At 42.9% G+C, this 12,407-nt stretch overlaps 1 protein-coding gene and 1 long non-coding RNA gene across 5 annotated transcripts in view; one reads left to right on the forward strand and one right to left on the reverse strand.

Annotated features, from left to right (window-relative positions):
* LOC132455091 (mediator of RNA polymerase II transcription subunit 13-like) overlaps positions 1–12,407 on the reverse strand; it is a 141,096-nt gene that overhangs the window by 115,244 nt on the left and 13,445 nt on the right. For all 4 annotated transcript variants that reach the window (XM_060048807.1, XM_060048806.1, XM_060048805.1 and 1 more), the window contains exon 2: positions 11,902–12,139. In XM_060048807.1, coding sequence (XP_059904790.1) covers positions 11,902–12,139 — 238 coding nt within the window. The remainder of the gene's footprint in view (positions 1–11,901; positions 12,140–12,407) is intronic.
* Positions 1–12,407, forward strand: part of LOC132455133 (uncharacterized) — a 110,117-nt gene that overhangs the window by 67,709 nt on the left and 30,001 nt on the right. The window lies entirely within an intron of this gene.

The following is a 12,407-nucleotide window of genomic DNA, read 5'->3' on the forward strand; positions in this document are numbered from 1 at the left end:
GAGCACAATAAACACTTGAATGTGACCAAATTTACTTAAAGGGGATATATTATGAAAATAAGACTTTTCCTGAGATTTGGGGTGTTGTTTTGGGTCTCTGGTGCTCCCACACGCATACAAACTTTGAAAAAAGTCTGTACATGATTTTTTTGAGTGAAATATGCATTTCTGAAAGTACCCTGCCTATAGTTACCAAACGAGCGAGTCAGTTTCAGCGCCCCCTCCTACGTAGGAAGGGGGCACAGTTAAATATTACCTCCCACTTCCCAGCTCCCCTCCAATCAGAGCATAGCTACGATTTTGTGGACCAGCGGACGAGCAGCTCCGGCGGGGGGAACTCGGCGGCAGCTTGGCTCCAGGAGTACAATCCCTTTGTCTGCTGGATGCCGCCGAGCTCCCCCTGCCGAAGCTTCGGCGGCAGTCCGGAGGAGCTGAGCAGCCGGACTGCCGCCGAGCTACCCCCGACAGACTTTTCAGCTCCCGGAGGACACCCGCCGGAGCAGCCGGAAAGCTTCGGTGGCAGTTCAGCTCCCGGAGTACACCACCGGAGCTGCCAGACTGCCGCCGAACGGCTTAGACGGTAGCAGCCCGGTAGCTCTGGCGGTGGACTGCCGCCGGCAGCTCCGGCTGCTCGTCCGCTGGTCCCCGCGCCGGAGCTGCCGGAATGCCGCCGAAGCTTCGGCGGCATTCCGGCAGCTCCGGCGCGGGGAGCTCGGCGGCAGTCCAGCCGCTCAGCTCCCGGAGTACAATCCCTTTCTCCTCCATGTCGCCGTTCATGGACTTCAGAGAGTCAAGGCCAAAGTTCCTTTCCCCCAATTCTTCTCAACCATGGCCGAGATAACCCCCACTACGAGTCTTTACTTGTTGTGGAAGTGCCAGAGACTCAGACACCATCTTTATGATTCATAATATCATCCAAGGCGCACATAGCTTTTGGCTGTGATATAAGATATAATATTATATAAATACCCATATATATTATTATTATTATATTATATTATATTATATTATATTATATTATATAGATATAGAGCTCCAGGAGTCCGCAAACGTCAACAATCCCTTCTCCTCCATGCTGTGGTTCAGTCTAACAGCTCATTGGTCAATGGGCAGCAGCTCATTTGCATTAAAGCTACAGACACCAGAAACAGCACATTCTGAAGGGACCGAAACAGAGGGTAATAGTGGTAGGCAAGATTTTTTTTCCTAAAAGCTATATCCAGCAAACAGCTTCAAAAACATGTTTTCTGGAACTCAAATGCTATGTTTACTTGTTGTGAAAACGCCATAGTATGTCTCCTTTAATAACTTTTAGGTAAGACACACGCACGCACACTCGGCGTGCAGGGACACAGCCACAGAAAATGTATATTTGGTACATGATCTAAAATAAAACAACCCTCAAAATAGTCATGCATAAAAATCGTACATGTACATAGAACTTCAACTTGAAATAATCTTACTAGATTAAATCAACCGGATAACTATGTAGTACCGTCAACGCCAACTCGACTGATACATCATGAATTAAATCTCCACTGGCGCGGAGGTTTGAGTGACAAGTCTGATGGCCCTCCCTTGCCCCTAATTACTATTGGACAGAGAAGCATTGTTTTTAGCATTTAGCTTCTGGCGGAAGTACACCAGGATAAGTAGCAGGCACCTAGCCTCTAGCCATATATATGGGGGTCTTCACAGACAAACGGCCGATAACAATCATAATTCAATCGATGAATCATTTTAGCGCCAGTGTAACAAGAAATACAGAACAGTTTAAGCTTGACATCGTGTTTCGAGGTTCAATAATGACGTTGTTTAGGCTCCATAGCCACTCTATGATATCGCTAACCAGCCGCCTTGGGATAACGCTAACTATCCACCTTGGGCTAGAGCGTCATCTAGAATGTATTCACCCTTGAGCATCAACGTCAATGAGACCAACTGGCAATATACAAATCAAATTATTGAGGTTAACAATAACAAAATATTGACCAAGTTTCGATGTTTGAAGTAGTTGAAGTGTCAGAGAATGGCACTGACTTCAACTTCCCATTGACTTCCATTGTAAAAAACAATATTCTAAAAGTAAAATATCTTAAAAAGTGTAAAATATTTTAGAAATCTGAAGAGAAGCGATTCCAAGCTAATCTGAACATTTTGATATTGGAATGAAGTCTCTGGATGAAAAATTTAGGAAGGAGATAGGTCCCAAAGTTTGTAGAGAATAAAAAAGAAGAAAGAAAGCATAAAACCTAATAAGAACAATAGTTGAGCGCGCTCACCTAATAATGACATTTACTTTCAGGCGGTAAAGTTAATATTAACGCTTACGGTATCGGGGGACGTGTCCCCCCCAATACATCAGGGTACATTCCAGACATCTCATTTTGCAGTTGGTTTTTCAACCATTGATTTTTTCTCGATATGTTTGAAGCTGTACATCAATCAATCATAAGCTCACAGTAGTGTAGGTGAGATTTAAGAGCTTTGTAATATTAGCGTAATTAGTTGGCATATCAAAGCCTAAGTCAGCTATAAGTGATGTGCTGTGAGAATCAGTTCTGGTCAAAATTCTTAGCAGTCAAGGAATCTCACTCCTGTCAATCCCAGGGGAATGATGACACATGATCTAGTGCAGCTTTAAGAGAGCCTAGATCTCTGCTCCCTCTCTTCACAACTCTGGATCTAGAGCAGCTTTAAGAGAACCTCTGCTCCCTCTCTTCACGACTCTGGATCTAGAGCAGTTTTAAGAGGACCTCTGCTCCCTCTCTTCAGGAATCTGGATCTGGTGCAGCTTTAAGAGAACCTCTGTTCTGTCACTCCACCACTCTGGATCTAGAGAAGCTTTCAGAGAAACTCTGCTCCCGATTCTTCAAGACTCTGGAAATAGTGCAGCTTTAAGATAACCTCTGCTCCCTCTCTCCACCACTCTGGATCTATAGCAGCTTTAAGAGGACCTCTGCTCCCTCTCTCCGGGACTCTGGATCTAGTGCAGCTTTTAAAGGACCTCTGCTCCCTCTCTTCCGGCCTCTGGATCTAGTGCAGCTTTAAGAGGAAACCTGCTCCCTCTCTCCACCACCCTGGATCTAGAGTAGCTTTAAAGAGAACCTCTGCTACCTTTCTACATCAATCTGGATCTAGAGAAGCTTTAAGATAACTTTTAAGAGGGAGTCTCAGTCTGATCTCTGCTCCTGAGTGGAATGGTGCAAATTATTGACCACAGGGTATGAGAGGTGGTGTTGCCACAACAGAGTTGACTACAGTTCAACACCAGCAGCTCGTAGGAAGGGAGGGGGGAGGGACGGGGGAGGGAGGGAGGTAACATTGTAATCTGACAGGCAGTGCCACGATTTTGCATGACGTTAGGTTCAGACGTTAAGTGACAGGGTTTTGTCAATATAAATAGTAAGGAGTTTCAGACGGACATATTTGGAAGAAAGGGTAGTGTCAGCTGAGCTGATGACCAATCTTTAAATAACGCACAATTCAACTGCAGATGTCAGGCCAGGAAAATGGGTACACGATTAGGGTAGAAAGATAGATCTCAACCCCATACCCTGGGGTTGAGAATGTAAAAAAGAGATCTCCATTTACCACACTGAATCTATTTGTAATGATATATTCGAATATATCAGAAAAAAGCACAGAAAAGGAGAGTTCAAAGCCGCTGCGTCTAGACGCGCCACCATAGCAACCTATTTACATATAGAATGTATATATGGTATATCACACATATTACTACATTGCATAATTAAAAGTAGAGTAATTTTTACCGGTCAGTCTGTTTTGTTTGTTTGTGCCTCTTGGGTTTTATTTCAACTGTACTTCCAGGGTTAGCACTAACCCTAACCCTTGACAGACATACTAGTACAGTGTTAGAGTTAGAACTAACCTAACCCTGGACTAACGTACTAGTACAGAGTTAGGGTAAGCACTAACCCTAACGCTGTACTAACGTTCTCAAACTGGGAACGTTCCCAAACAGGGAAGGTTCCCAAACCGGGAATGTTCCCAAACAAGGGATGTTCTCAACAGGGCCGTTCTCAAACTGGGAACGTTCTCAAACTGGAGACGTTCCCAAACAGGGAACGTTCTCAAACTGGGAACGCTCTCATACTGGAACTCTCAGTCAAAACCTGATCCTGCATAAAGGATCACAAAACCTGATCCTGCACAAAGGATAACAAACGTCCCACAACATGTCTAATTCCACCTGGTCATTTGGAGGAGTTTGTGGTTTGAGTGTGTTGGCGTATCTCTACAGTAGACACACAGCATGGGGAGGGAGGAGAGGGAGATATGGGAGGGGGAGGGGGAGATGCTCAACGACTTAATTTGCCTGTGAAGGGACAGACATTGGTTTTGGGGGGGGGGGGGGGGGGGGTGGGAGGGAGGGGGTCAGCCAAGACTTGGCATCGAAGATGGCATCAAATTGGCCATAAGATGCCACAGAGGAGGTTGGCAGTTACCATGCCAACCCCGGTGGTTGAAGAGAGAGAGACAGCGATGGAGAGTAAGACAGAGAGAGAGAGAGAGAGATAAACAGAGAGGTGAGGGAGAGAGAGAGAGAGAGACGTGCAAGAGTATATATGGAGTCTGAAATACGTGTGAGTGAGTAGAGCCTGGCATTCTGTTTGGGAAGCATGGGGGTAAACGAGTGACACAGGTGTAGGGCAATAATTAGATTACGATTATTAATCGCGATAAAACTCACGTTGATTATGACGATAAGCATCAGACATAAATGCTCGATGTAAAAAAAAAAGTCAAAAAAAATAAATAAAATCTAACAGCAGAAATAGACCTCTACAAACATTTGAGATTGTTGCCTCCCTGCCAAAGGAGTTTGATGTGATAGTCACTCACAGATCTTTTAGTTACGTAAGCAATACGTAGTTCCTATTTTATATATTAAAGTTCAGTTCATGTGCCAGGGCCTTTGTTCATCCACTTTTTTACTTTTTATGTATTGGTTGCGCCTCTACAAGATTTAAGATGTTTTCTGAAGCCCTGCCAAAGGAGTTTAATGTGAAAGAAGTCAGAGCTTTTATTTTTATTTACATTATTTTCAATAGGTTACAAGGCAAGCTACCTTATATTGTTCTGTTGAAAGCAGATAAAACACGTTTGTGAAGTTAAATGTTTATATTTAAATGTGATTAAATGTTCCCTTATCACATAATAATAATAATAATAATAATAATAAATGCCTGAATGTGAGAGAAAGAGAGAGAGACAGAGGGAGGGAGGGGGAGAGAGAGAGAGGGAGGGGGAGAGAGGGGACTTAAGCCCAGCACAAAGACACTGCAGGAGGGAACCTAATAAATATGCAAGCAAATACCGCATCAGTGGAATATTAGTAATATCAGATATGGTACAAAACTGCCCTCATTCACGGCAATATGTTGATGAATATGAATATGTGAAACGTGTTAAGCTAATTAGCATTTGGATAGCACCAAGCTTCTGCATGAACAAATGAACAACTCATCTCCAGAAATACTGTTGTTAGTCCATAACCATTGTTTGTTCTATTTATTCAAATAAATGTAAGAACTCTCCATCCTCCTGGAAATCTCCTTCATTCTGTTTAACATTATTTATTGAGCTTATTTTATTCACTTTAGACAGCCACGGTATCACAATCACATGAAATCACTAACATGAAAACCTCATTCATTCACCCTCATTAAGGTGTGTTGCCAACTCAAGTCTGGGATTTGTTTTATCATGGTATGATTAATCACATATTCAATATGTTCTCTGAAGGTATTAGTCTCACTAGTCTCCAGAAGGTCGTCTATAGTGTAGGACTGCTGGATCAGGAGGTCTGCTATAACACAGTAGGACTGCTGGATCAGGAGGTCTGCTATAGTCTAGGTCTGCTTGGCCAGGAGGTCTGCGATAACACAGTAGAACTGCTGGACCAGAAGTTCTGCTATAATACAGTAGGACTGCTGGACCAGAAGTTCTGTTATAACACAGTAGGACTGCTGGACCAGCAGTTCTGCTATAACACAGTAGGACTTCTGGATCAGAAGTTCTGCTATAACACAGCATGACTGCTGGGTCAGAAGGTCTGCTATAGCATAGTACTGCTGAATCAGTGGTTCTGCTATAAATCAGTAGGACTGCTGGATCAGAGGTTCTGTTATGAATCAATAGGACTGCTGAGTCAGAGGTTCTGCTATAACATAGTAGAACTGCTCGCTCAGAAGTACTGCTATAGCGTAGGACTGCGGGATCAGGAGGTCTGCTATAGCGTAGGACAGTTGGATCAGGAGGTCTGCTATAACACAGTAGAACTGCTGGATCAGGATTTCTGCTGTAAAAAAAAAACTGCTTTCTGACATACGTGTAAGTCCTGATATTCTTCTGCTATTCTTCTGATGGGCCGTATGTGTGAAAAACATATCCTGATATTTGTACCCTGAAAATCTCCTATTTTAGAGTACAAAGTCGGTATTTGTCACACCACTTGAGTGGGCGTGTTGATGACCCTTCGGTCTGTGTTTGCATGTCATAGAGTTTCACCCTAAATGACAATCAGCTTGTTGTCTTATGTTCGTTGAATCTGTAAAAAATATTTGCATGTTGGCACTGCTTTTCAGAGTCACTCGTGGAGAACAATAAAATATAGGTCTTTTCGGCAGGTCTAAAAGTACACTGCATTCAATAAATTACAATAAATGAGTTCACAGCTGCACGCATATTTTATCAGTTAGCTGAGCATTATAGTATCCCGGCCTTCCACTCCCTCTTTCTCCGGTAACTCAGTCGTTCGTGACAGCTTTTTTCTTTGTCATTTCTTCTATTTGTCTCAAACTCATGCTCCAATCTTTCATCGATCGATGCTTCGAATGTTCTGAATGCAACGGAATATATGATGCATCGTTCCAGATGCATTTAAGATGATCAAGATGAGTTCTGTCCGTTCGGCCTCCATGCTGTAAGTGGTCAAACCAAAACTAGACTTGACTGGTTTGACTAGCTTGACAAACACACTAGAGTGACAGTGGACGTACTTATCGCGTCTCTTGCAACTTAGAGCTTACATCATATCCCGCCCCTTGCAAGCCCACCCCCCTAAACCCCCCGTTGATCCTACTGATGTCTGAAAGACGTCAATATCTACGGAGAACATGTGCATGACAAGTCTGAAAACGTCTATAGTAGGAAGGTTGGATCAGGAGGTCTGCTATAACACAGTAGGACTGCTGGATCAGGACGTCTGCTATATTATAGAAGGACAGTTGGACCAACCATTACAAAGTCCTGATACTAGTGCTGAGAACCCCTCTCATTGAAGGGCTCCTCCTCACCCTGTCTCCCCAGTTCATTAGAGAGCAAATCACTTTACGCTGAGATAATGCACATGCATCTATAAATAGGGAGCTGATGATGCTGATGGCAGCATTTTGTAGTTCAATGATAAAGCTAATGCTTTGTGTTCTTAGCGCGTGCGCACACACACACACACACACACACACACACACACACACACACACACACACACACACACACACACACACACACACACACACACACACACAAAAACTAATGCACAAAAGGTATATTTCACTTTGGATGCGTTGAGGTTCTGCCTCAAGGTCAACAAACACGAATTTTGCCACTGTATAAAATAACAAAAACTAGTCACGTGGATATGTACATTGCAACTACATGTCAATGTTGGGATGAGCGTGTGGTTAGTATTTTTGGAAGATCAGAGGCAAATATTTATAAGCAATCTTGTTAACTTGCAACCTATTAGAAATTGCATGTGCATAGAAAGGTAAGCAAGGGTGAAAAGGTTCCAAATAGTGCAAATTTTAAAATTTTATATCTAACAGCATACAAAAAATATGTCACATTTTTTGCTCCTCACTGCTGGATACTGCTCCACAGAAATCACAAATCAATATTTTTTCAGCGTGATAGTGACCCCCCCTCTAAATTGACAGTTATACATCTGCTCTGTTTTAGCGCCAACCACTTAAAAAAAAAAAAAGTCAGTTATACAAAAAAAATAAATTGTACAACTGACCGTTGCTAAGAATTGACAGCTGTCAAAGAAAGTGGTTTTTTGCCTCTGATTCAAGTCTTTCGTATCACTCCGCAAGTACTCCGGTTATCAACTCCAGCGTATTCATTTGCTAAGCGACATCAACTATTTCTCTGCTGATTAACACTACAAATGGTTACAAATAAATTATAAAAAGACACACCGTGTGAAGTTATTTTTTCGTTTTGGCAAGTAGCTGTGTAATAAGCGGAATAATGTATAGAACGCCGATCATTATCGAAAATAAACCCCTTCAGGGCGTCGCAAGACCCCTCCGCTTCGCGTCGGGGTCTGGTTTGCCCTGTCGGGGCTTATTTTCCCGATAGTGACCAGCGTCCTATACATTATCCCTTCCTTATTTTTGTATGAGCTGCCAGCCTGGCATGGACAAATGAATGAGGTATTAATACCAATACTCTTTGGCTGGGATGCAATGAGGCATCAGACAATCATTTTAGCCTAAATACATACCTTAAAAGCACCAGACCAGGTTGCTAGTAGCATGGACACAATAAGAGCGATAACCTGTTGAACTCAATGGATGTGGTAGGCTACAGCAAAGGATTCATCTGCAGACCACTGCCACATAAATAAAGGTAAGACGCGATATTTGTTGCTTCAGATTTGCTGGTGCTGTTGCAAGGTCTTTTGTGCACTCAAGTGGTCGGCTGTTTTAACACTTGCAATTTATGTTAGCCATAGCCACCAAATAGCCTAACTTATCCATGGTTTGCGTCATACAGTGTTTGGTATAGTGGAGATGATGATAGTGGAGTCGGTGGAGTCAGTCTCTTGTTGACACAAAGTGACTTGTTTTGGTCATTCTTGCTTTGCTTGAATTCTGGAATAATTGTGGTGGGGAGTGAATGAGTTTTTTTCAGAATGCCTGATGTAGATTGGTTGGATGCGTGTTGTGAATTGAGTACAGCCTGAGCCAGCTCATGATGTGATATAGTATTCAGCTGTGCAACTAATATTTTTAGCTTTTTCAATCTTGACAACATTTGCATTGCTGTGTGTAGCCAGTACACGTTTGCCCCTTCTGAACTTAAACACGTAGTTAATTTCCTTTCCTAGCTCCTCTTTGTTTCTGTTGGTAGCTGTCATGTGACGTTGTCAACATTGGGAACATGAAGCAGAATGCAGTGGGTCATATGTCCACTGCTTTTTGGAAAGACTTTCTTCATAAAACGTGTCAGACATTAGTTTTTGTATATATTTTATTCATTAGTAAGCTACATGGGTATGCCGTCTTTCAGAACCTTTCATTACCTGCACAAAAGTTAAAAGAAAGTGGGCATCCTCATTGTACCCAACACTTCTGAAAATGCACTTCCAAATGCGTCTCTTTCCCCAGCACATTTCCAACCAAACTGACTCCCATGCGCTGTTGTGTTTGCAAATATCCAGCAGGCCAGCCTAAGTTGCAGCTTACACTACTTTATTTAAATTGAAAAATGACCGCCGGCCGGCTCCGTCTGAAATCGTCCAGCCGTTCGGGAAATCTCCCTAACCTCCCGATGGCCAGTCTGCCCCTGTTGCCAATAAAACTACTACAACTGCACTGAATATAATGCTAGTTGTTGCACTTAATGTTGGGCCACTGTTTTTCAGTTTTGTGCCATCATTGAATAATGATGCATGTGAGCCCTTTGCACTGAACAAAATACTAATCACTCATGTGGCAGTTTTTAAAAAAAACTTGTAGTGGCCATGCCAAAAATGCACCAGAGGGCAGGAAATCCTATCTACTAAATTCAAAAATGTCTGGGGGAGGGGACCCCAAGACGCCTGTCCATGACTATGCCCCACCCACAAATTGAATCACCAGCCGCCATTTAAAGAGACACATATTTTGTTCATCAAATTGTGTTCAGTTTGTTCTTATTTTTTATTGTTTTGTAGATTCTCTCATATCCGATTTGTTGAATCGTATATGTGTCCCTCAGCTGAGGCTAGGTGGAGGGTCAGTTAACCCGGAGTAAGTAGAACAAGACAACAACAGCCACAAGGACAATGACAATTAATATGCCATTTTCTCTGACAAAGAATTTGGCAAAGCAAGATCCGAAACATGCAGTGGAAACGGACATCCCTGCTAAAGTCCCTCCCTCTCTCTCACCCCTAAACAAAAAAAAATCAAAAAAAGAAATTCTCACCCCTAAAAATTAAATCATTTATCGCTCTCTCTGAGTATGGTTGGAAGTCCCGCACTCTCTCCACCAATGACTCACATTTGTGCATCCCGCTCCAGGCCTTCGGGCCTGAGAAGGACTCGCCTGGGAACAAGGTGAGCCTTGTGCAAAATGTGCTAGAACTTGTGTACTGGGACCTTAGGCAGTAGACAACACAAGGCTTACTAAACCTGCCTTGAATTAGGATTGCACCGACTCACTTCAGGGATTGCGATACCATGCACTGTTCCCTGTGCCACGACCCAAGATACAGTTATCTATTCGCACTTTAATCACAAAACAGTATGTTTGGCCCCTTCTTTAGAGCATCCACCTCAATAGAAGACAACGTAGTAAAGAATATCTAGACTGGTTCTTTAGAGACTGAAATTCAAGCCACAGAGAAGACAAAGGAAGCCATACAAAGTAAAACCAAACACAACAAACAAAACAGATACTGCACCATTCTCATAACGTTATACTATTTTTGAGTCAAAGGCAGTCTATAAAAACAAAGAAAGAAAGAACCGTAACTCTCACTTCTTCTCAACTCGACTTAAGTGAAAAGCATGAAAAGAAAACAATGCCAACCCACCAACGACAGTATCTCCATCGCTTGCAGGTTCAAGTCCAACAGTCAGTGACTCCATTTACCCTTGACTTTCTCAGCTTTAAAGTCAAAGTAAAGACATTAAAAGTGCTGTAGCTAAGATTTAGGCACTACGAATTGGCCTAGCCTCTCCCAGAAATAATGGCATTATTGGCTTTTTATGACCATTTTGAGACAATGATATAATGATAATATAAAAGCATTATAATGCAAGTACACCCTTTCATACTGCAATGAATTATATTTTGTATATTTCTTGCCAGAAATTAAACCTTGTTAGCTGGAAATATGCAGTCATTGGTAAAATGCCCACGATAACACCTCTTAAAACACCTGTTAACAGCTCTTTGAACACCAGTTGGCCTTGACTGACATGTGTCCTTCACCTATGGCTGTCTGCTGTGTGTGGAGGAGCCTCCAGCAGAGCAGACAGACTACAATTCATTTTTATGCTCCTTTTATCTAAGACAGCTCATGCAAAAACAACATAACAAAGCCACTACAAAACTAAATCGCGCCAACTATCGACAACTGATGTGAGGAGAATAGGTAGCAAATTCAGCATGAATTGTGCCAGTGAAAACAACTTTCAACCCCCAACCTTTATAACCATTGAAGACCAGCTTATGCTCTGACCTTTCACCAAAGTATCACCAACATATAACTATGTATTTAGGGGGTTAAATTATAATCTATTTCGTAAATGGACGGACCTATACAAACTATCATGTTAACACAATAGGCAATATCGTGTTAAGCAAAACTCACCGTCATGTCCCTATATCATACAATAAGTCTATAAAATAATTACCATGACAGGCCTCCCGTCTGCTATTGGTGAGTGAAATTCGCTGTGAGAATATCTGTTCCAAGTGGACCCTTCCTCTGTCCTCTTGATTTTAGACCGCTCCCGGCTAGTTTCTGACCAGGGCATCTCCCTAGCGATTAGTTCGGGGAATCCATATTTACTGTCGATCACAGGTGTTTGAAACGGCAGGCTTCTGAAGACAGCAGCAAGAGAGGGAGCAGGGAGTTTGTTTATTGCTGCTTACCTTCCAGCTCGTGGTGGATGACGTGGGCCAGGTCCGGCTGCTCCCCCCACCAGAAGATCCACAGTTCCTTTGCGTCTGGCTTGACCTTGCGGCGCCACACGCACAGCAGGTTGGCGCGGACGCAACGCATGAAGCTCCGCAGCACCGGGTCGTCATGGGCTGGCGCCGAGATAACTGGCCCGTACTCGCCGCCGCCACGGAAGCTGTAGCATCGCCACTTGATGCCCGTCAACTCCGCCTAGTGTGGGAGGGAGAATGGGAGGGGGGAGAGGAGGGAGACTGGTAAATCAAAGGTTTCGTCTTGTTTGATTCAATGAAGCGTTATTGTCTCCATATCATATCATATTATCACACGTCAAAAGAATAATAAACCCATGATTTGACACATATTCTTTTTACCTATATCTCTTTGCATTCTTATTATTTCACATGTAAAATGTATATTATTCAGTTTACCTATGCATTGGAAGGCCCCCTCAGCCTTTGTCAACGTTGTGAACAGACCA

Source organism: Gadus macrocephalus, chromosome 4 (assembly GCF_031168955.1).
Source record: "Gadus macrocephalus chromosome 4, ASM3116895v1".
NCBI lineage: Eukaryota > Metazoa > Chordata > Actinopteri > Gadiformes > Gadidae > Gadus > Gadus macrocephalus.